The following is a 25,384-nucleotide window of genomic DNA, read 5'->3' as shown; positions in this document are numbered from 1 at the left end:
AGTGGATAAGACTCTGAGCTTCCACTGCAGGGGGCGTGGGTTCGATCCTTGGTCAGGGAACTAAGATCCTGCATGCTGCATGGCGTGGCCAAAAAATTAAAAAAAAAAAAATCAATATACATGGAGACCACAGAAATATTTCTCTAGAGAGTGGAATGAGGGGAAGAATTTTCATTTTTACTTTATACAATTTATATATACAAAGTTTAGTATTTTCTAAATATGTGTAGAAGCACAAATAACTTTTGTCATAATATTTTAAATATTAATTTTAAAGTATTAAAATTAGTTTTTGATGAAGTCCTATTTACCTCTTTTTTCTTTTTGTTGCCTGTGATTTTGGTGTCATATCATAAAAATCATAGTCAAATTCAGTGTCATGAAGATTTTCCCTAATGTTTTCTGCTAAAAGTTTCATGGTTTAGCTCTTATGTTGATGTCTTTGATGTATTTTGAGTTAGTTTTTGTGTGTGCTGTGAGGTAATGGTCTCACTTTATTCTTTTGCATGTGGATGTCCAGTTTTCCCAGCATCATTTGTTTTAAAAAAAAAAAAAACAAGCAGTATTTTTGAAAGAAGCTATTTCTTGTGCTGACTGTTAATGCATTTAGACACACACAAAAAAATATTGGCCGAATTCGGTTGCGTGTCTCCTCATGAATAAGAATAGGTCCCAGTAGTTTCGTTAAGGAATTTGTTCTTCATGGAGCTCCAGGAATGAAACATGAAATGAATGGGTTTGGCTAGATAAGCATTTAAATATTATGACAAAAGTTATATGTGCTTCCACACATATTTAGAAAATACTAAATTTGGGAAATACTCAATTATATAACGTAAAAATGAAAGTTCTTACCCTCATCCCTAGAGAACTATTTCTGTGTGTCTCTGCATATTGATTTATATATATGTATATGTGCATTTTTCAGCTTTTTAGCTTACTTTTCTAATTGAATATATCTTAGCACTGCATTTCTGAACATAACTCTGTCTTAAAACTTTTAGATTGCTGCTATTCCTTTTTAAGAATGAATAATCATTTATTTTATCCCTTAATGTTGGACGTTGCTTGTAGATGTACACTTTTGTAAATAATGGTCAGTGAATCTTCTAATATGTATATCTTTGTACTTCGTAATTTTTTGAGAAATACCAATTATTGGAACTGTGTCAAAGGGTAATAATGTACATTTAAAATTTTGCACTAAATTCACTATATATAAAAGCATATGATATGCAGATAGTGTGAGATTCAAAATGTGTATAGAGGTATAAATGAAGAGAAACTGTCATTTATTCGTTCCTGTTCCCCTGCCATTCATCTTTTGTTTCTGGAAACAACCACTGTGTGTGCGTGTGTATGTGTGTGTAGGTGAGCTGCATTAGAAGGTATGTACATGTAAAATTTTGATAGATTTGCCAGATTGCCTCCTTGAGTTAGGCTTTTTATTGGAATCAGTTCAGGCTTATAATAGAGACCAAAGTTTTATACATGAGCTTACATCTATAGCAAGTCATCGATTACCTTTGTAAGTCTTTTGAATTATGCGGTTGGCGCATATGCTCATTATTGACTTATAGTTTGAGAATTTGTGAGTTATTGCTCTTGAGATAAGTAGCCATAGAAGATGCCTGAGTGGAATTTTTAAGACTTGATTGTGTATATTTGATTCACATCTATTCCCCCTGAAAATCATGTTGAAATATGGTTTTGTATGAAATATATTAAGTGTGAAAAACTTGCAGGTTTCCACAGCCGTTTACATTAGATCACCCTCATGCAGTACAAGTATTTCTATAATATGAGAAGTATAAAGGGAAGAATTAATGATTCTTTAATTAATTCTTTAGTTAATGGTTTCTTCTCCCCCAGTGTAATTGTGACTCTGGAAATGTAGGATTACTTGAGATTGAAATGCCTGAGATTGAAAAAGGCTTGGGGTGATTTTTTTTTTTTAAGTATATTAACGCCTGAGAGAATTAATTTGGCTTTCTTCTTTAGAGAGAAGCTAACTGAGTAGATCTCAGGATGGATTTTTGCTTGTATTAACTCTTCAACTAATTTCTAGAGCTTGTTTGTTTCTGTGGTGAGATCAAATAAACATGGGTTTGCATTTCATATTCACTTCTCATTAGCTCTGTGACTTTGAGTAAGTTATTTAACCTTTCTTTTTTTTTTTTATAACAAAGTGAATCAGTTATACATATACATATGTTCCCGTATCTCTTCCCTCTTGCGTCTCCCTCCCTCCCACCCTCCCTCCCTATCCCACCCCTCTAGGTGGTCACAAAGCACCGAGCTGATCGATCTCCCTGTGCTATGTGGCTGCTTCCCACTAGCTATCTATTTTACCTTTGGTAGTGTATATATGTCCATGCCTCTCTCGCTTTGTCACAGCTTACCCTTCTCCCTCCCCATATCCTCAAGTCCATTCTCTAGTAGGTCTGTGTCTTTATACCTGTCTTACCCCTAGGTTCTTCATAACCTTTCTTAAATAGATACCACATCTTCCTCACATTGTTGAATGGATTAGAGATACCGTACATACTGTACCTTGCTTGGCACTGACAGGACCCTATAACGTGGTAACTTCTATTTTTAGCTATTATCAGTACATAAGAAGATACTATAAAGTTAATGATTTTTTAGGTCCTAATAAATTATTATTGATCATATTTGTTTAACGTGCATCTCACCCACACCCTGTTTTCTTTTTTTTTTTCCTCTAGGGTGAACTGTCCCATGATCAAGATGTGGTAGAATACATCATGAATCAGCCAAATGTTGTTCCCCGAATCAACTCTAGGATTTTGACAGCTGAGCGAGAATACCTGGATTTAACAGCAACAAGTAAGGAGTATTTCGGGAACAATTTGGGGCCTCTTTGATTTGTCTTTCAGAATCTTTGCATTTATTGGATTGTAATGTTCAGAATTTCTGATAACCCAAGGTTGTGACACAGTTTCCTTCACCTTGAGTTCATTATATGAGCTTCTAAATTCACAAGAGTTTCCTCCAAAAGGAGAGAAATTCTTCCTGGATAAATCTTTGTAAACTTTGAAAGATATTCAGTGCCTTTTAAATGCCAACTAAATGTAGGCATTAGATGGTAAGGGTGGACCTAGATTGTTGACTTTCTTACAGTCCTGAAGCTCTTAAGCAGCTATCTTCTTTCTCATTATGCAGTCAGTCAGTGATAATGTCGACAAATATCTCAGGTAGCTATACTCTGAGAACTTAAGAATGCCTTTTTAACAAATAAAGCTTCATTGAGAAATAGTGTACATCAGCGGTCCTCAACCTTTTTGGCACCAGGGACCAGTTTCGTGGAAGACAATTTTTCCATGGACCGAGGGTGTGTGGGGGGTGGTTTCGGGATGATTCAGGTGCATTACATTTATTATGCACTTTATTTCTATTATTATTACATTGTAATATATAATGAAATAATTATACAGCTCACCATAATGCAGAGTCAGTGGAAGCCCTGAGCTTGGGGCTCAGGTGTGGGTTGGGCTACGCATGGACTAAAATAAGTGTCGGATTCTGACTTAAAGCCTGCCACCAGACGCAGCTTAATTGTCACTTGCCACTCACTGATAGGGTTTCGATATGAGTCTGCAAGCAGTTGATTTATGGTCTCCATTCAAGTCAAACCTCTCTGCTAATGATAATCTGTATTTGCAGCCTATTTGCGCTAGCATCACCGCCTCAGTTCCACCTCAGATCATCAGGCATTAGTTTCTCATGAGGAGAGCGCTACCTAGATCCCTCGCGTGCGCAGTTCACAGTAGGGTTTGTGCTCCTATGAGAATCTAATGCCGCCACTGATCTGACAGGAGGCGGAACTCAGGCGGTAATGCGAGCGATGGGGAGTGGCTGTAAATACAGATGAAGCTTCGCTGGCTCACCCACCACTCACCTCCTGTTGTGCAGCCCATCTCCTAACAGGCCATGGACCGGTATTGGTCCATGGCCCGGGGATTGGTGACCCCTGGTGTCCATGCCATAAAACTCAACCTTTCGAAGTGTACAGTTGTAAAGTGCACAGTTTTTAGTATACTCTCAAAGTTGTGTGAGCATCACACTAACTTTAGAACATTATCATCTCCCCCAAAAGAAATGATGTAGTCACTCTCCATTTCCCCCTTTTCCTGTCCTTCAGCAACCACTAATTAAGTTTCTGTTTCTATGGATTTTTCTATTCTGGATATTTCATATAGTTGGACGTTTTTTGTGACTGGCTTCTTTGACTTAGCATAAAGTTTTTAAGGTTCATCCATGTCGTAGCCTGTCTTCAGAACTTCATTCCTTTTTCTTTTTTTCAGATAATAAATATCATAAATCACAAACATAAATATAACTTCATTGTCTGACAGTTCTGGAGGACTTCATTCCTTTTTATGACTGATTCATATTCCATTGTATAGATAGGCCACACTTTGCTTATCTGTGCCTCAGTTGATGAGTGTTTAGGTTGTTTCCACAAGAATACCTTTTTTTTTTTAATTTTTTTTATTTTTTTGCGGTACGCGGGCCTCTCACTGTTGTGGCCTCTCCCGTTGCGGAGCACAGGCTCCGGACGCGCAGGCTCAGCAGCCATGGCTCACGGGCCCAGCCGCTCCGCGGCATGTGGGATCTTCCAGGACCAGGGCATGAACCCGTGTCCCCTCCATCGGCAGGCGGACTCTCAACCACTGCGCCACCAGGGAAGCCCAAGAATACCTTTTTAAGAGGTTAAGCCCAGGTACAATTTGTTCCTTTTGCCTTCCTGGAGACTCTTAAGGCCACTTTAACAAACTGCTGGAAATACAGTAGAGTTACCAGTTGCTCAGGAAATCTCACTGGGGAGGAAAGGATATGTGTAATGGTGAAGTCGAAACCAAGTGTATTTGTTGTTGTAGTTGAACATAGTGAATATATAGATCTGTTTATGGTTGTTACTTTATTGCAACTACCCCTATTCTACTTGAAACTAAATTCCTTTCCTTTCAGGCAGAAGAAAATGTTTAAATATAGGCAGAGGAAAAATGCACATGTATGCTTATATTTGAAAAAGAAAGTAGTAAGAAAGTGCCTTTTACCAGAAGTATTAGTAGAGCAAGGCAAGCAGTATTATGAATTTTTGTCCTGAGTTTTTGTCGTTTCCATCATTTTAAATTAAATTATAAAGAGTTACCTTTGCAGTACTCATGAATAAGGACCATAAAAGTAGTTCTGTGTTTGGGTATCGTTCTCCACTGAGTATTACAGTCCTCAGCTGTGAAATGATGCTACTCCACAGTGGCAAGGATGCAGTTTGCTTGGTGAGCATTTTGGAGCTCCCAGTGAAAGAGCAGCTGGCATCCTCCTAACCCAGTTGTCATAGCTCCATCATCTACGCTGCTCTTGGCCTTTGCTGTCTGGCGACTCAGTTTTAAGGCCATGGTGCTTCCTCCCTTCTGCTACATGAAGTCATGGGCAGTGTCTGTCTTATTTACCATTGCTTACCTTTGCTAGACTACTGACTGAAGAGATAGTAGGCCCTTGGTGTGCTTTGTTGAGTGAAAGGATAGACGGGTTAGTGGGTGGACAGACAAATACATGGGAGGGTGGAGGACATTGCAAGAAACGGGGCATTTGTATTGGGGAGTAAATAATGCAAAGGCCTGGGGAGATTGCTGGAGATAAAGAAGGGGTTTATGATACCAGGCTGGAGACCAGTTTGTAGGTAGGAAGAAATTACAGAGTATTGAGAGCAAGGGAATGACTTGATGAAACTGGAATTTTAGCAAGAGTTATCTGAGGGGGAAATGATTAATAAGAGCATTGCCCATAGGCACTAATCAGAAAAGAAACATATCTGAAAATGACCTTTTGTTTCTGTTAAGGTTAAAAATGTTACTTTGGTAGATGTGAAATAACTAAAACAAGAGTTTTTTTTTAATATTTTCTCTCCCATTCATCCCCTCTTACCCCCAAATAGGATAGGGAAGAGTTTACTATGGGGATGGACTATGGAAAGGAGAGATGAAGTTAAGAGTGTCTCTTTAAAAGATCGTGCTGTAGGTGTAAAGTGAAAAGAGTGGGAATAGAATAAATTTAAACCATCAAACTGACAAACACATATCTGAGAGTTATGGGTGAGATGTGTACATTTTCTATTTGTGTCTTAAAATGTGATTAATGGGGTGGGTCATGTTGTGAACTTGTTCAATAAACTTGAAACAATATATTTCGCTCATGCATTTTATTAAAGTGTGTATTATGGTCAAATGAGATTATCAATTGAATATTAACATTAGATTGAATTTAGGCATATTAATTATAAATCTACTTTAATTTTTCTTTCAGATAACTTTTTTGTGGATGATTATGCTAGATTTACCGTCTTGGATTCCCAAGGCAAGACTGCTGCTATAGCCAATAGTATGAATTATCTGACCAAGAAAGGTAATACATTTTAGGCTTACCTTGGATTCAACTTGTTTCTCCTTTGTTTTTTTTAGTGTCTGTTGGAAAAGAGATTCCATAATTTCTTTTATTACTTTGTATAATTATTTGAGTCTAGAAGATATCTGTTTAAAATTTAATTTTTTATATATATTTGAAAATTCAGATGTTGTCTTTATAAATTTTATATAGACATTAAAGGTAAAAAGAAAAATTTTTTCATGGTTCAAAATGGAAAAAGAATTATGATGTAAAAATGGGTTAACGGATTGAAAATTGGTTTGACTTGTCTCTTCAATGACAATATTGGGTTAATTGTTTTTAGCATTTGTAAGATCAGCTTGGTACAAGAAATCCTTGTGCACGTTTTTAAACTGATTTTGATGCAGAGTTATTTATTCAGATTAAAATTGTGTAAAATGATATCCTCTTAACGGCAGACGGGTGCTTCTCCCCTCTGGTCACACTTATTACCCTTTCAGAGCACTGACTGTCACGTAAGGCAGCTATTTTTTTTTTTTTTGGCTGCACCATGTGGCACGTGGGGTCTTAGTTCCCTGACCAGGGATCAAACCCGTGCCCCCTGCATTGGGAGCGCAGAGTCTTAACCACTGGACCGCCAGGGAAGTCCCTAAGGCAGCTATTTTTATCTACTGTGGTCTTCTCCCAGAGAGAATTTCTGGTTTCCCAGATATATGTTTAAGTACAGGCAATTGCTCCATTTGTTTCCTCAAAGAAATTGGTTCTGAGGGGTCTTGGAACAGTGCTGTAACCCTAATGGGACTAAGGAGCGAAAAGAAGCATAGGTGATGTTGGGCATTATTTAAAATTTGACTCTTACAGTTGGCATTAATTAGAGAAATGACATTTTCTTTTCTTCTACTCTTTTTCCTTTACTTTTGTCCAGGAATGTCCTCCAAGGAAATCTATGGTAACTTTAAATTTCAGAATGTTCTATTCCTTTTGTTAACTAATTATCTTATGTGGTTTCAGGCACCACTGTAATTCAGAATTTATTGACACTTTATTGGGATGTTTCTGTAACGTGTGGGTAACAGATAGTTTATCAATGCAGATAAATTCTGTGTATAAATGTTTGCCAAGAATTATATTTTAGAAAGTTAATAAACGAATATGATTAAAGACTATAATATGTTATCCACACGTTCAAAGACTCTTTCATTTTACATGCTAACAGATTCCCAAATCAAAATAGAACTAATAAGTGCATGTTCTTAGTTTTTAACTAAGCCGCATGGAAGGTTACCCTGCTTTCATTCTAGTATCAGAGTTTCAAAACTTTTGCTTTGTATCCTTATTAAACTTGTCATTTTCTTAGTTTTTGCATGGTTTTCAGAAATTACTTGGCTTAATAGCAATATTGAAACATAGGATGTGCTTTTTCCCCTCCCACTCAATATGTTGTTTTTGTTCTTCTACAGATGATTCTTTTATTAGGCCAGTAACTTTTTGGATTGTTGGGGATTTTGATAGCCCTCCTGGAAGGCAATTATTGTATGATGCTATTAAACATCAGGCAAGTATCTACGGCTTCATTCCGTATCTTTGTTTGAGGCTGCAGTTATCTTCATGGGCGTATGTGTGCTGATAACGTTCTGGTGGGGAGGCTGGATCCTGCTTTTTGGTGCTTGAGGGAAAGAAGCATTGTTTTTTCAGAGGTCTGGCAGCTAGTGAGAAAACAGAGAAGACTGCAATATTCTGGCTTTATGTAAGGGAATAGATTTTTTTTTTTCGGCTGTGCTGTGCAACTGGCAGGATCTTAGTTACCTGACCAGGGATTGAACCCGGGCTCCCTGCAGTGGAAGCACAGAGTCCTAACCACTGGACCACCAGGGAAGTCCCAGGAATAGATTCTTTTAGAGGAAAAAATAATAAGATCGTCATCATAGACAAGTTTTTATTGTATGACTGTTCATGTTCTTGCTGCAGATGCTGCAAAGTTTGTGTTGTATATTGTATGGGAGAGACAGGGTCCTTATATTGAGAGAGGTCCAGATATGGGAGAAATACCACAGAGGCACATTAGCACGTGTGTAATAAAAGTAGGTGTAGGCATGCAGAGGGATGCACATATGGGTCGTCTGAAAGTTGTGCGGCATATAAACTGTAGAAGTGGAGTGAATGGGCAGTGGTGAACGGTTGAAAAATAATCAACCCTTCTAGAGATTGTCATCGTCAGAGAGAGAGATGTTACATTTCCTCTTCCTGAGCGGTTTCAGATTGGATCTTCATCCAAGTTTCACACCCCTCCTGTGTCCCCTTGCCACTCTGTGTCCCAAGGAGGCTTACTGAAATATCCAGGTGATTTCAGCTTCACTGATGTGCTGAGTGCCTTTATTGTCTAAGGGAACAGACTGGATGGTGCGGTCAGTTGTATCAGGAGTAGTCCAGGCGAAGGACGATACACGTATAATGCACTCTAACTCAAATTGACAAATGCTCAAGTGGTGAAAAGTGGGAGAACAGGGAGGGAGTAATTGAAGTAAAATATAGGTTCAAAAGACATGCACAAATCAATAGGATGTAGTGTCACAGAGTCAACACACCCATGTGACCACCACGCAGGTACAGAAACAATTACCGAAGTCCTAAAAGCACGCCCCTGCTTGTGGCCGCATCACTAGCCCTCCCCATCCCTCTTCTCACATCCTAGGTTTGCCTGCTTTTTACTTTAGTTAAATGGACTCTTACAATACGTGCTTGTTTGTGTTTGGTTTCTTTACTCAACATTTTGGAGACTTACCCCTGTTATTACAGGTAGTGGTAGTTAGTTCTTTTTCACTGTGCAGTATTGTATCATATGGCTGTACCACAAAGTTTTGTTTGTTTAGTCTGTTTGATGGACAATTGGGTTGTTTTTAGATTGGGGCTAGAAGAATGCTGCAGTGAATACTCTTGTACATGTTTTTAGATACACATAAGTATGAATTTATGTTGCTCATGGCCCTTTTTTGGTTTTGTGGGCCCCAGATATCTTCTCCCACATGGATTCTTGACTCTTGACCCAAGAAGAGATTAATTTTTAGTAGAACTGGAAAGGCCATGTGAATGAAGGGTCTGAGCAGAGCCCTTCAAGAGGGTTGGGACTTAAGGAAATGAAGATGGGTGTAGCTGGGGTTCACATACCAATGTGAGGCATAACATGCATTAGAAGAATGCAAAATGTGTTGGGGAAATACAGGACTCTGATGGTCTGTAATGTATGCTGTATTTACAGGGATGGTAAGAAATGAAGTTGAAAAGGTAGGCTGGGGGCCAGTTCATGCAGGGGTTTGAATGCCTGATTATAGCATTTTAATTTTACTCTGTATGCAGAGGAGAACTACCAAAGACTTAAGTGTTACTTGCTACTTATGGGATATGACTGATGTTAATGCTGCTTTTTAAATTCAAGGCATCTACCATATAACTCTTATTTCCCTTTTTGTAAATAGAAATCCAGTAACAATGTTAGAGTAAGCATGATCAATAATCCTAGTGAAGATATAAGTTATGAGAAAACTCAGGTCTCCAGAGCAATCTGGGCAGCTCTCCAAACACAGACCTCCAACTCTGCTAAGAACTTCATCACAAAAATGGCCAAGGAGGAGACTGCAGAGGCGCTGGCTGCAGGAGCTGACATTGGGGAGTTCTCCGTTGGCGTAAGTCTGTGTGTGGCACGAGGCTGCCTTGTATTGTTATTTCAGAAGTCCATTCCCATGGGCTGATGTGTCCTGTTCCTGTTGATGATCAGGATTTGTGATTTTAGTTCTGAGCTCAGATGATTTTTTTTTTTTAATTGGAAGGGTCTTACCAAGAAATAACAATTCTGCCATATTCCCCTTATTACTTTTAAACTTGCTAGGCTTCAAGATGTGCATGATATAAGCTTATATATGTTTTAAGCACAAAGCCATTGGTTTTGTAAGTTTTTAAAAGACAGATAATATTTGATTTGTTTGTAGAACAAAGAAAAATATTTGTTTATAGAGATTGAAGCTACTTAATGAGTTAGAGGCTCATGTGCTCTTGATGTATTTCCAACATAAGCCCATTTTATTAATTTATGTTACATACTTTGGACTATTTTGTAGTTTTAAGATTTCTTATAAAATGATGAATGTACTTGATATTTCAGTTAAAAAAAGACTCTTGAAATTAGCAAGATTTTAAAATGCAGAATAAAAGTATCATGAATTATAGTTTGCCAATTGAACAATTACATAAAGGAACAGGAAAAGGAAATAAGCATTACTTGATAAGTGGGAGGTTGGGAAAAAATGGGAGAGAGAGTGGGGAACGGAGACATCGTAGTGTTAATTATTAAAATTAGTCACTACATTCCACTAAAAGAGCATTTTATGACATTTATATGATTATTCATTTTTATGGTTTTCTTAATAACAATTACTTTTCCTTAATAACAATTACTTTCCTAGGGCATGGATTTCAGTCTTTTTAAAGAGGTCTTTGAGTCTTCCAAAATGGATTTCATTTTGTCTCATGCCATGTACTGCAGGGATGTTCTGAAGCTGAAGAAGGGACAGAGGGCAGTGATCAGCAATGGAAGGGTGAGAACTTTGTCCTGAGACAAGGTTGACTTCAAATTAGATCAGTGAACAGTCTTGGCAGCATTCTCCTCTGAAGCTAGTAAACTCTTCAGACAGAGCCACTTTCTCCAAAGGTGATTAGGGCTTGTGCAGTGCTGATGGTCATTTCTGCTCCCTTGTTTCAAAGGAAGTTTGCTCATTTTGACATAAACGTCCTTATGTGAAACCTTCCTCCTGTTTAATTTTGTCCTGCCATTGTGTAAGGTGGTGAGAGTGTGGTGGTTCTCAGAACCCAAATCCATAAGACCTGTGATTCATAAAGTATTCGTCCCGTGTGGGGACCATGTTTATGGTCTTAATTGGTTTATGAACTTAATTGGTTTATGAACTTAATTGGTTTATGCTTGGACTATTTCACAAATATCTGCAGCCACGGAAATGAGACTCTGGCGGACATACCAAACTTTAAACTCTTAGCCCTTAGGGTGAAATCTCCGATATCTACCACTACGTTTCTATTTGGGCTTTCTTATTTATATTCAGTGAGAATTAATGAAAATGATACTGCTATTTTATTTCAGAGTTTGCTTACTGTAAAAATACTGTAAAGTATTCAAGTCTACCTACACTCTGTGTAGTTGAGGAATTGATAAGTGAATAACTGTATGAGTTGATTCGGGTTTTATTTTCACTTTTTTCATTGATTTGACTTAGATGTAAACGTGTTTCGGGTCTGTAAAGTGATCTGGTTTGTAAGGTAGCCTGAGGACAACCAAGGACTTCTCTGCAGCCCGCTGATTCCAGCACTGACCACCCTGCTCTTCTTCACAGATCATTGGGCCACTGGAGGACAGTGAACTCTTTAATCAAGACGATTTCCACCTCCTAGAAAATATCATCTTAAAAACTTCAGGACAGAAAATCAAATCTCATATTCAACAGCTTCGGGTAGAAGAAGATGTGTAAGTTTTGCCATAGAAGAAATGAATCAGTTCATGTCACAGGGGCTATATTAATTGGACTTTCCTCATGCTACCTATTGCAAGATGTTTTTATCTCCAGCTTTAAAATATAATAATGTTCTTCAATTCAGGTGTTTATTTATACTTCTGTTGAAATGAGTTAATTTATTTTGTAGCCAGCTGTTTAAAGAACTGGATTAGTTCTCTCCATTTTGATTTTTTTTTTGTAACTTTTGATTGTGGAAAATTTCAAACATATGCAGAAGTAGAGAGGTGATTTTATTTATTTCCTCAGAATACTTATGTAAAGAAATACTTTCGCTCATTATCTCTTTAATTACCTTTCAGTTTTATTTTGTTCAGGAAAAAAAAAGACAAGTTAAATGTTTCTTTTTCTTTATTTACTAGTATGGAGTAATGAGGTTTTTTTCTTACATATTCCAAAAGTGATGATGAGTTGGTTATTTTTGGTTCTTTATTGTTATTTTAATTCTTTCAATGTTATTATTAGTCTATATATTTTAATGAGTTATACCTCAATGGGAAAAAAATCAATATTTGACTGGTCTGTGTACCTGCTGTGTAACTGAAGCTCATAGTCATATTCACATGGTTTCTGCATTAAATATCAAATGAATGTGTAGCTGGAGGATGTATGGTTATGTTTAGTTTTTGAGGAATCATTATACCTTTTTCCACAGAGGCTGCACCGTTTTACTTTCCCATCAGAAATGCGTAAGGGTTCTAATTTCTCCACTTCCTCACCAGCACTTACTATTTTCTGTTCTTTTGGTAATACCCATTCCAATGGGTGTGAAGTGGTATCTCCTTGTGGTTTGATTGGTACTTCCCTAATGATTAGTGATGTTGAGCATCTTTTTGTGTGCTTATTGACTATTTGTATATCTGTGGGAAAATATCTGTGCAAGTCCTTTGCTCATTTTTAATTATTTGTTTTGTTGTTGTTGAGTTGTAGGAGTTCATTTGTATTCTGGATATCAATCCTTATAGCTATATGATATGCAGGTGTTTTTTTCCCACTCCATGGGTTGACTTTTCACTCTCTTGATAGTGTTCTTTGATGCATCGTTTGAGGATATAGAGTTTTAAAGTTCTTCTGTTTTATTTCTTCATCTATTTCATACCCCATGATGCTGCAGAGTTCAACAAGCACTCTTAGTGAAGCGTTGACTTTGATAGCTGTGAAAGTAGTCTCTTTGCCAAGTTTTGTGTGATACGGAAAGGAATCTTTTTTCATCTCACCCAAACTGGGGCTACAGATAAAGAGGTTTCCTTCCACCTCATTGGTTGTTGAGTGATGCCCCTTGTTTTAGCCTAGGAAACACTTCCCTGATGCAGGCCAGGAGGTACCCCCTGATTGGAAGCCACTGTGTCACAGGCATAGGTTTGGTGTGGTGTCCCTTGGACCACTCCCTGTCTCTGTGGAGGCTTCGTGGGAGGCCCCGGGAGTCCTTGTGGACTATATAGTTGCCAGACTATGCATAGAAGACTTGGCCTTTTACCAACCAGAGATGGCTCTGGGTCTGTCCTGGTTGAATTTAGGGCAATAAGGTAGTTGTGGGGCTGCCAGAAGATTGATGCTAAAACTATTAGGGTTCTCAGAGTGACCTTGCTTGCCTAAGATTTTTGTTAGTGCCAGGGCTGCTCCACCTTGGTCGTGCATGACAGCCACAGCTCTCAAGCGTGACCCAGACCTGCAGCCAAGACGCCATCGTCAGCCCTGCGGAGCTCACCTGTGGGCTCTTTGATCATGGCGATCATCCCAGTCCACAGAACCGAGGATCCCTGGACATATTTTGTGACAATGTTGACACATCACAGGAAACAAATGGCCTGTATTATATGTATTCAGAGTTAGTATTGAGACGTACCAAAAGATATAATTTGATAGAGTTGTTTGGTTCGATGAGAGAATGTATAGGCTTGATTCCAGTTCAGATATATTCATGAATATATTCAAATATATTTTAGCATTCTTGGAATTTAGTCCTCAATTCAACAGATTAGAGCATTTTTTTCAGTCTCATGATTTAGTTCAAGATCTTCCTTGGTTAGAAATCAAGTTAGGAGGGGTGGGGAAAGCGGAAATGCTTTTCTAAGTTGTTTACCGTGATGTTGATTGTAATAGTGAAATAGATTATGATGTATCCATAAATATAATATTATGCAGTCATTGAAAATATTGATGTACCCCTATACTTATTATCCAACAAAATGTTTATATTATTAAATGAAAAATCAGGTTACCAAATAATATAGTACCACTTTTGTGTATGTAGATATATATATTTTAAAATATGGAAGAATGATGAGCTAAAATGTTATCAATACTTATTTCTTGAATATGCTATTATTGTGTGCATCTCCATTTTCAACTTATATTTTTTTCCTGAATGTTTTTTCGGTAAGTTATTACTCTGATGATCATAAAAAGTAATAAAGTTATTTAGAAGAGGGTGAGGGAGAGTTATGGGCCAGGCCCTGAGCTAGGTGCTTTACTTTCTGTGTTTCGCCAGTGCAGTATTTACAAGAGCCATGCAAAGTAGGCATTATCTCCATTTCACATATGGAAAAATCAGCACCTACCCCAGGGCTGTAAAACTTACCAGTGACAAAATCTGTATTTTTTTCTCATACCAATTGATACAAAGCTTATATTTTCTTCAGACCAGCTTGTTGGCATTCAGTACTTAGGTTGATTATATTATGTTCAGCAACAATTTAAAAACCTTCAGTAAAAGAGATGCTAAATTTTCACCAACCACATCTTTCAGGGCGAGTGACTTGGTAATGAAGGTGGATGCTCTCCTGTCAGCTCAACCAAAAGGAGATGCAAGAATCGAGTACCAGTTTTTCGAAGATAGACACAGGTATAGAATCAGTGTTGAATTTGTGATATTTACCTTTACCTCAGCTCCTTTATTTTTCCATATAAAGTGTGTATATAAACTCTTACAGGAATGGAAAATTTGGCATGTGGTTTTTATATATATTCATATATAAAATTCATGTAACAGATATCAGTTGCATGAAAGTTGACATTTATTTCTAAATAAATCTGAAATAGTTCTGAATATACCCTTTAAGAAAACAGAAAGCATTTAATGAAACCGATCAGTTGTCTTTTTCTGATATTAAAGAATAAACAGGTTGTTAGAGCATTTGTCTCATCTTTTATTGAAAACTGTCTTGTTTTCAGTAAAATAAAAATAAGTATAGCATTATAAGGAAGTCCTTGTCTTTTGTTTTCCAGTTTTTTATTTTGAAAAGTTTCAAACCTAGAGAATAGTTGAAAGTCTATTATAGTGAATACCCAAATATCTTTAATCTAGCTTCACCAATTGTAGTCATTGTGCCACAGTTATCCGTGTGTGTGTATAGTATATGCTTGCATACAAACATACATGCACTCACATTTTGGGAGAACCATTCGAAAGTACGTTGCAGATATCATTATATATCATGCCTAAATTCTTTGGCATATGTCTCCTGAGTACTAGGAGTATCTCCATCGTACTGTTAAGCATACCTCAGCAGTTTAACCTTGATAAAGTAATACTATGTAATACCGGTCCATGTTCAAATTTCTCCAGTGCCCAGTAATGACTTTTTACAGCTGTTTGCTTGTTTGGTCCAGATCACACATTGCAGTCAGTTGTTGTGTCTCTAGTCTCTTCTAAGCTGGAACAGTTTGGGGGTGTTTTTTGGTTTTTTTTGGTCTTTTATGACATTGACTTTTTTGAGAGTCCAGGCCAGTTGTCTTGTGGAATGTCCCACAGTCTGGGTTGTTTTCTCATGAGTAGACTTAAGGTTAACTTGTCTTGAGGAAGTATGTCTACAGTTGATGTATCCAGGAAGGTGTATGTCCTGATTGCACCTTAGGATCACCAGGGAGGCTCTAGATGCAGAAGCCTGCATCCTGCTCCGCTGTGACTCTGGGTTAATGAGTCTGGAGTAAGTTGGACTTTGGTTTAATTGACCTGTGCTTTCTCACAGCCGGTCCATGTGGGGATAAAATTTGAACTAATGACTCCAGGCTAGAATGGAGATCCTCTCCTTTCTCACTGGCTGTGGCTCCTTGCTAATAATCACCCAGGTTGGATGTTACCCACTAGCACCATCCTCTCTTTACTCTGTATGGTTTCAGGAAGTGACATGGTCTGGTTACTACCACAGGAAGCATTCCTAATTGACCTGCCATCTTGTTTGCCTGTCGTAGCCAAGACCTGAGCTAGACCTCTTCCCTATTTAGCACATCGTTTTCTCCATGAGTCATATATAATTAAAATGTCCTAATTACAAATTCTAGTATGATGCAAATTTCAATTAGAGAAGTTATTTTTATTGGGGTCGTGTTAGTTAAATGAGTGTTTGTTATACTCAAGTCAGAAGTTTCTTACTTAGGCAAGAAACAAGAAGTCTGAATTACTGGTTATGTATACCCTTTCCCTGAAAGTGTGGTCCATGGAACAGGGCACTGTCTGTGAGCTTGTTGGAAAGGCAGAGTCTTCTGGCTGCAGTCCAGACCTCCTGAATCAGAATCTTCATTGTAACAGGATTCCCCAGGTGACTCCTGCGTACCTTAAGATTGGCGAAGTGCTGCGTTCCTTGACGTTTGCTCTACTCACCTCTCAAAAATGTGGGTGATTCCCCTAATGTTGCTTCTGTGTCTGTCACTTTCAGCCTTATTCTGGTCTTTTCTCTGATGAATACAGCAAGTATATTTAAACATCGTGTTGTCAGTTTATATCGTTCTCCGTTTCCACACCAATATTCCTCTTTTCTTGGTGTTTGAATTGCCCTCTTTTTTGCTGCAGAGATGCGGGGGTGGTTAAAAGACCTTACAGGGTCCGTTTCTGAGGATGTCTGTTGTGGGTCACCTAGAGCAGTGGCTCAGGACATGGGTATGCCGTACAGAGCTCTACCCCTACCAGCCAGGCTTAGGGGCCTGACCCACACGCTGTGCTCTAGAGGACTGTTGGGGACCCCTCTTCTCGTTTCCTTTGGGAGAGTTTGTATAATGCTGTTCTCTAATGCGCTCTCCCTTCTAGATTCTAGAGTACCACAGGAGGTCCAAGTTATCTGAGGGCAGCGGCGCTTATACTTTGGCTTTTACTTAGAGAGTTTGTTGAAATGCAGATTGCTGGACCTACCCCCAGAGTTGCTGGTTCAGTACGTCTGGGTTGGGGCCTGACAATTTGTTTTTTTCACAAATTCCTGGGTAAAGCTGATGCTGCTAGTCAGGAGCCACACTTTGAGAACAGCTGTATTAGAGGAAAAAAAATGTATTGGAATAATTATTGGTAGCTGGAATTATCAATACCAAATTGAAAGCATGTGTTGCAGTACAGTCACAAAGCTATTCTGACGGTTGTTTCCAAAACAGTTAAGATTTGAAATGACCTTCATTACCATTTAAACTGTGTTTACCCAGTTTTATTAGTTATTATGTTCTGTTTTGAACTTTGTTTTTATCCCACTGGATAAATGTTTTTGCATAAAAGTGGTGATTAATTTCAAAACCACATTAAAATAGTGTTCAGAGTAAACAAAGATAAGCATTGATTAAGCAATTAATGTTTTGGGAAAATTGGATGTATTTTTAAATCCTTTCAAGTGTATTCCTTTTTAAAATGTATCAGAGGCTCCTGCTTCTCTTAAGCCACCTAAGTCAAAGTGGCTTTAGAAGGAGGCCATGTAACTAGAAATTACATGTGGGGAAATGCATGTTCTCCCCAGAAATCCTAGGAGTTGTCCTTTTTCACTTAACTAAGAACAGACCAAAAAATTGCATAACTTAATGCTGACAAGATGTAGTGAAGTTCATTTCTTGGCCTTGTAAAATTGTTTAGTTCTTCAGGAAATGTGGTTGACGAGACATATTAGCCACAAAAATATTTGTGTCATTATGACTCAGTAATCTCATGTCTAGGACTATGTTAATTCTCAAGAAATTTCCAAGTGTGAAAAAAACTGGATGTGAGAAGTTCTTTACAGGTTGAAAGGCATCTAAATGTCCAGCAGTATGGACATATATACACTACCAAATGTAAAACAGATAGCTAGTGGGAAGCAGCCGCATAGCCCAGGGAGATCAGCTCGGTGCTTTGTGTCCACCTAGAGGGGTGGGATAGGGAGGGTGGGAGGGAGACGCAAGAGGAGGGGATATGGGGATATATGTATATGTATAGCTGATTCACTTTGTTATACAGCAGAAACTAACACACCATTGTAAAGCAATTATACTCCAATAAAGATGTTAAAAAATAAATAAGTAAGTAAATGTCCAGCAATAAGGAATAGCTTGAGTAAACTACAGCAGGTTCACTTGGTAAATCGAAGATTATTTCTTATTCAGGATATTGATGTATAACAACATGGAAAAATCTTTATAAAAAACTTTTGGGGGAAGGAATGAAATCATTATAAAATTGCTGATGTCCTGTAGGTGATCTCATCTTTACATAGGCATTTAAGGAAGACTATGTAGAAATATGCCACAAAATGGTTGAGTTGGGATGGTGAGATTTTATGATTATTTATTTCCTTTTTCACTCTTTCGCAAGTTTCTGTAATATTCTTATGCTCCTTTTACTATTTAAAAAAGTCAATTTCTTCTCTCCTCATAACCTTCTTGCCAAGAAATAAAAATTGGCATAATGTAACTGTCAAAAACAAACATCAGAAGCTTTTAGAGGGTTTTTAAACTTTGTGGCAGACCTAATCACATAGTTGACCACCATGTAACCTTTTGTTTTAGATCTAAAGTTTTTTTGAAATGTTAAGAGGGCTGATTGGTTGTGTTGGATATGTCATCTCCCCACCCCATCCCCCCAAAGAAATCAACTGTTTCCTCTTTGCCTCCAGATTAATGTTTTATCTTTTTGATCTCTGTAGTGCAATTAAACTGAGGCCAAAGGAAGGGGAGACGTACTTTGATGTCGTGGCCGTCGTTGACCCTGTCACCAGAGAAGCGCAGAGACTTGCCCCGTTGCTTTTGGTAGGGACAACTGCAGAGGCAGTTTCCGTCATCTGTGTCACATCGTATTTACCGGAAGTGGTCCCATACCCTGAGATTCTCTGCGAGCACCGTTTTCCCTTAGTTATCTTTAAAGGGCATTGGAAAGTGCTACAGGGCATCTTGGGCAGAGCAGATGTTTTCATAAAGATTAGTAATGGCTCTGAAAACAATTTAATAACCTCTGAAAGTAGGTACAAGTTTGGTTGATTGCTTCATGTAACTAAGAAAAAAAATTTATTCAGAGCAAAATGTCTTTGAATTAAATTTATTTTTGCCATACTTCATATTGGCGAAGAGTAAAAAGGTAAAAGCATTCTGCTTTATCATTTTCCTTTCTTATAGCTAGCATTTTTTTTTGTAATGTGTCTTTTTTTTTGGGCTGCGTCACACGGCTTGTGGGATCTTAGTTCCCCGACCAGGAATTGCACCCGGGCCCTCGGCAATAATGAAAGCATCAAGTCCTAACGACTGGACCACCAGGGAATTCCCTGCAGAATGTCTTTTAGATATGTTATAAGATATTGCAACTTAAAAAATTTTAAAAGAACTCTGCCAAAAATATAGTTGCCTCAATTTTTTTTGAGTTGTGTTTTTTTTAAGTTTTATTGAAATATATGATCACTTAACCTTTTCTGTGGGTATTTGTATGTGTTTTTTCCTATGATAGTCTGTAAGCTGCACTGATGAACCTTTAAACTCTTCCTTATGTAGACAGCTATATCCATTGCCTGTCTTGCTTCCCCACATATGTGGGGAGCAGTTATTTGCAATGACCTATTTCCCATGTTTTTGTCCACGTGATATGTATGTGTGGTTTAGATTGTTCACTAGAGCTGTGATTTCTAGGGATTTATCCAGTGCAGACTTTATAACATTTATTATCTTTGTATTTTTGCTTGAGATATTAAGAAATGTTCTCTCTCCTAACTTAGTGTCGATACATTTCTGAAGAGACAATGTAAATATTGTATCTCAAATATCAGTCACTTTGTAGGGAAAATTTTTATGTTTTGTCATCTGGTTTGCTCTTTTAGGTTTTAACTCAGCTGATCAACATGAATCTAAGAGTGTTTATGAACTGCCAATCTAAACTTTCCGACATGCCTTTAAAAAGGTAAAACAAAGTGTTAAGAAATCAACCCCTGGAAAAAATCACACTCAATCTGAAATGGAATGTCAAGGATCAAAATGGGTTTATATATGGACCTCATATTTGAAAAAAATCACTTATTTTGAAGTTCAGTTTTCCTAAATTTCTAAGAACTAATCAAAAGTTCTAAGAACTTAGTGTGAGCGTGGGAGCACTTAAAGGTGGAATTAGGGACTTCCCTGGTGGCGCAGTGGTTAAGAATCTGCCTGCCAACGCAGGGGTCACGGGTTCGAGCCCTGGTCCGGGAATATCCCACATGCCGCGGAGCAGCTAAGCCTGTGCTCTAGAGCCCGTGAGCCACAACTACTGAGCCCACATGCCTAGAGCCCGTGCTCCGCAACAAGAGAAGCCACCGCAATGAGAAGCCTGAGCACCGCAAGGAAGAGCAGCCCCTGCTCGTCGCAACTAGAGAAAGCCCGCGCGCAGCAACGAAGACCCAGCGCAGACCAAAAAAAAAAAAAAAAAAAGTGGAATTAACCCAGGCCACTTGCACCTGTGGTTTGCTTTCTTTCCTTTTTTTTGTTTTGGTCAGAATTACATAATTCTCTAAAAACATTTGAATCAATGTAGCTATTAAATTTACCTTAAAATGTGCTGTGGTGTAGAAAGACACTTGTCTATATACTGCTTCTTCTTAGAAGAGCAGTCATTTCTAAGTTGGAATGTATGTGGTTCATTTGCATGTATCTTGAAAGGAAGGCAGGCTTATCTGCTTACTCTCTGAGCTTTGGAATGGTCATTTGTGAAACAGGTCACCTGGAAAGCAGTCAGTAGTAATAGTGTAGCACATCTGGGGACTGTGGTAAACTGCCACCTTGCGAATGCGCTGGCTTCTATAGGTTAGATTCTGAGTGAATTGAAGCCGTGTTTGAAAGTGACGGAAGGGTTCCAGCTTTCACCATTATCCTCGGATAAGAGCAATGTTTAAATGATTGCATACAGTGTTTTCAGGGTGCGCCCGAGAACTCAGCCACCATTTAGGACTTTGTTTTTGAGAGAGAGGAAAGTGAGTTTCTTTCACCAAGGGGAGGCAAGCACTCAGGGGAGGCAAGTGCTCAGGACATGCTTGTGACTCCAGCAGCGGCTGCCTCCATCCCCCCATCCCCCAACAGGGCAGGAAGGAAGGACCTCCCCTCCCAGCCCCACCTCCCCTGCTCTCCTCTCCCGTCTGCAACAACCACAGGATGTACATTTAGGTCAAGAGGTAGTTTTGGAAACACTTTTTTCAGTCTGGAAGGAAGGAAGCCCTTCCAAATCCAATTTGTCTTAAGGCAGTTGTTTACCTGTGTGGATGCGTATAAACTCAAGGACTGTGGTTGCATTGAAAAAAAATTCACATCTTTCTTTTCCATTTCAGCTTTTACCGTTATGTCTTGGAAGCAGAGATTTCTTTTACTTCAGACAATAGCTTTGCTAAGGGTCCAATAGCAAAATTTTTGGATATGCCACAGTCTCCTCTGTTCACTCTGAACTTGAACACACCTGAAAGTTGGATGGTAGAGTCTGTCAGAACGCCATATGACCTTGATAACATTTACTTAGAAGAGGTAAGAATTATCTTTGCTTCCCAGTGTCTAACCACTACTGTAAAGCCTGTTGAAGATGTAGCGGTGGTAGTCTCTGACTGAACAGACTGGATCACAGTCTAGGTGGGCTTCTGAGACAGTAGTGTTCAGGTGTAATTGTATTTTTATAAATAACAGCCTAATAGATCTAATTCACATACCATAAAATTCACCCTTGTAAAGTGCACAGTTCAGTAGTTATAGTATATTTACAGAGTTGTGCAGCCATCACCACTGTCTAATTTCAGAATATTTTCATCACCCCTAAAAAAATCTCCATACCCATAAGTAATCACTCCCCATTCCCCTTGCCCCTGGCAACCACTAATCTACTTTCTTTCTCTATGAATTTGCCTGTTCTATTACATTTACCTAAATAGAGTCATATATTTTGTGACTGGCTTCTTTCACGTAAATTATTTTCAAGGTTCATTCGTGTTTTGGCATGTATTAGTACTTCACTCCTTTTTATTGCCAGATAGTATTCCATTGTATGGATACACCACATTTTATTTATTATTTATTTATTTATTTATATGTCACTGATAAACATTTGGGTTGTTTCTACTTTTTTACTAGTATGAGTAATGCTGTTATGAGCATATGTGTACAAGTTTTCGTAGATATGTTTTTATTTCTCTTGGGTATATACTTAGGAGTGGGATTGCTGGATCATATGGTAATTTTATGTTTAACTTTTTGAGGGATTACCAAGCTGTTTTCCAAAGTGACTGCATCATTTTTCATTCCTGTCCTAATGACAAATGATGTTGAATAGTTTTTCATGTGTTTATTGGCCATTTGTGTATCTTCTTTGGAGAAATGTCTATTCAAATCCTTTGCCTATTTTTAAAAATTGGCTTTTTTTTTTTTTTTTGCGGTATGTGGGCCTCTCACCACTGTGGCCTCTCCCGCTGCGGAGCACAGGCTCCGGACGTGCAGGCTCAGTGGTCATGGCCCACGGGCCGGCATGCGGGATCCTCCTGGACCGGGGCACGAACCTGCGTCCCTTGCATCGGCAGGCGGACTCCCAACCACTGCACCACCAGGGAAGCCCTGGCTTGTCTTTTAATTGTTGAATTGTAAGAGTTCTTTATATATTCTGGTTACAAGTCTCTTGTCAGATACATGCTTTACAAATGTCTTCTCCCATTTTACAGGTTGTCTTTTCAGTTTTTTGATGGCGTCATTTGAAGCACAAACGTTTCTAATCTTCATGAAGTCTAATTTACCTATTTTTTGTTGCTTGTGCTTTCAGAGTTATATCTAAGAAACTGTTGCTTAATCCCAGGTCACAAGGGTTTACTCCAGTGTTTTCTTCTAGGTCTTTCACAGTTTAAAACTCTTACATTTTACTTCTTAGATACATTTTGAGTTAGTCTTTGTATATGGTGTGAGGCAGAGTTCCAGCTTTATTCTTTGCATGTAAATATCCAGTTGCCCCAGCACCATTTGTTTTAAAAACCTATTCTTTCCCCCACTGAATGGTCTTTACATCTTTTTCAGAAATCAGTTAACCCTAAATGTGAAGGTTTAATTCTGGGCTCTGAATTTTACTCCATTGGTCTCTGTGTCTGTCCTTAGGCCAGTACCACACTGTCTTATTTACTGTAGCTTTGTAGTAAGTTTTGAAATTAGGAAGTGTGAGTTTTCCAGTTGTGTTCCTCTTTTTCAAGATAGTTTTGGCTATTCTGGGTTCTTTGCATTTTGGAATCGGCTTGTTAATATCTGCAGAAGAGGCTGCTGGGATTTCAATAGGGATTGCATTAAATCTGTAGATGAATTTGGAGAGATTGCCATCTTAACAATATTAAGTGTTCTGCACCATGAAAATGGGATGTCTTTCCATTTATATAGGTCTTTAATTTCTTTGAACAATATTTTGTAGTTCTTAGTATACAAGCCTGTATAAGATCATGTCATCTGCAAATAGAGTTTTACTTTTTCTTTACAGTCTGGATGCCTTTTATATACTTTTCTTGCCTGATTGGAAAAGAATTTTTTAAATTAATTAATTTATTTTATTTTATTTATTTTTATTATTATTATTTTTTTGCGGTACGCGGGCCTCTCACTGTTGTGGCCTCTCTCGCCGCGGAGCACAGGCTCTGGATGTGCAGGCTCAGCGGCCATGGCTCACGGGCCCAGACACTCCGCAGCATGTGGGATCTTCCCGGACCGGGGCACGAACCCGTGTCCCCTGCATCGGCAGGCGGACCCTCAACCACTGCGCCACCAGGGAAGCCCTGCAAAATTTTTTAATTACTGATTCAATCTCTTGTTGTAGGTCTGTTTAGATTTTCTATTTTGTCTTGAGTCAGTTTTCAAAGTTTGTGTCTCTTAGGAATTTATCCATTCTATCTAGGTTATCTAATTTTTTGGCATGTAGTTAGTTATTCATAGCATTTTCTTATAGTCTTTTTTATTGAATAGTGATGTTTCCTTTATCCTTGCTGATTTCAGTAAGTTGGCTCTTCTCTCTTTTTTTTTCCTGGTCAGTCAAGCTAAAAGTTTGTCCATTTGTTGATATTTGTGAAGAACCAGCCATTGGTTTCATTGGTTTTTCTTTATTGTTTTTCTGTTCTCTGTTTCATTTATTTCCATATAACTGTATTTGAAGTCTCTAAGGTACGTGGTCCTTTTTCCCTAATCCATTTTCAAAGATAGTGCAATTTCATTTCACTGATGTCTCTTCCCAGCCCTCACTCTACACCTAGCTTAGAGTATATTAACAAAGGAATTAAAAGACATGGTCTTTACTTCCAGGGAGTTTACGGTGCCTCAGAGCCTCCTTCCTTTTTAACTACATTTGTCTCTGTGTCTGCCTTAAATATCTCTTATTACAATTGAAGCCTGTTTTCTGGTTCTGTCTTCTTGGGAATTGGGAGACTGGAAACTTGAAGATAGTTACCAAAGGAATTAGCAGCCCTCTTATCATGAGGTTGAATAATTCTAGTTTCTTTAAGTAGAAACCCTTAGGTACTAAGTTGGTGGCAGGGAGAGAGAGAGAGAAAGAGAGTGTGTGTGCACGTGCGTGTGTATGTGTACATACGTACACACCATATTTTTAACAAATAGGGAGACCTGGAGGAACCAACTCTTGTTGAAGAGACCACACAAAGCACTAAAGAACAGTGCACAGAAGTATAGATCAGATGCAAAGCAGCTTTCTTCCGGGGCCTTCCTTGGTGGTCCAGTGGTTAAGACTCTGTGCTCCCAATGCAGGGGGCCCGGGTTCGATCCTTGGTCAGGGAACTAGATCCTGCATGCCGCAACTAAAAAAAAAAAGATCCCGCCTGCTGCAACTGAAGTTACCGCACGCCGCAACGAAGATCTTGCATGCTGCAACTAAGACCAGGTGCAGCCAAATAAATAAATAAATGTTTTTTTAAAAAAAACCCAAAACGAAAACAAAGTAGGTTTCTTCCGTATCTCCCAGAGTTTTTGCTCCTCTTTCTTAGGCTTCCTCCAGTTTCTCTGCACTCCATTGGAAATACAGAGCCTGAGACTCGTGAGCATGTGGAGCATTGCAGTAACATGTTAAGCTCCAAGGAGCTCACTGTTAGGGTTAGGTAGGGTCATAAAACCAAGCCTGAGCTAGCCTGGGGTAGAAACTCTTCAATTAGCTAAAGCCAAGCTGCCCTAAGACTTTGTAGTTGTATCCTGTTTTCTGCAAGAAATTA

General features: G+C 38.5%; 1 protein-coding gene across 2 annotated transcripts in view; it reads left to right on the top strand.

Annotated features, from left to right (window-relative positions):
- UGGT1 (UDP-glucose glycoprotein glucosyltransferase 1) overlaps positions 1-25,384 on the top strand; it is a 120,919-nt gene that overhangs the window by 74,318 nt on the left and 21,217 nt on the right. Inside the window, exons 19-29 of one of the 2 annotated variants that reach the window (XM_027082491.1) lie at positions 2,730-2,850; positions 6,334-6,432; positions 7,340-7,363; positions 7,875-7,969; positions 9,888-10,094; positions 10,872-11,003; positions 11,814-11,944; positions 14,740-14,835; positions 18,863-18,965; positions 20,021-20,100; positions 21,494-21,683. In XM_027082491.1, the coding sequence (XP_026938292.1) occupies positions 2,730-2,850; positions 6,334-6,432; positions 7,340-7,363; positions 7,875-7,969; positions 9,888-10,094; positions 10,872-11,003; positions 11,814-11,944; positions 14,740-14,835; positions 18,863-18,965; positions 20,021-20,100; positions 21,494-21,683 (1,278 nt within the window). The remainder of the gene's footprint in view (positions 1-2,729; positions 2,851-6,333; positions 6,433-7,339; positions 7,364-7,874; positions 7,970-9,887; positions 10,095-10,871; positions 11,004-11,813; positions 11,945-14,739; positions 14,836-18,862; positions 18,966-20,020; positions 20,101-21,493; positions 21,684-25,384) is intronic. The other variant, XM_027082492.1, reaches the window with a different exon arrangement.

The sequence above is a fragment of the Aethalodelphis obliquidens genome, unplaced genomic scaffold (genome assembly GCF_003676395.1).
Source record: "Aethalodelphis obliquidens isolate GAN/ISIS:26980383/991018 unplaced genomic scaffold, ASM367639v1 scaffold47, whole genome shotgun sequence".
NCBI lineage: Eukaryota > Metazoa > Chordata > Mammalia > Artiodactyla > Delphinidae > Aethalodelphis > Aethalodelphis obliquidens.
Note: the sequence above shows the minus strand (reverse complement) of the source record. Positions and strands in the feature narration are given on the sequence as shown.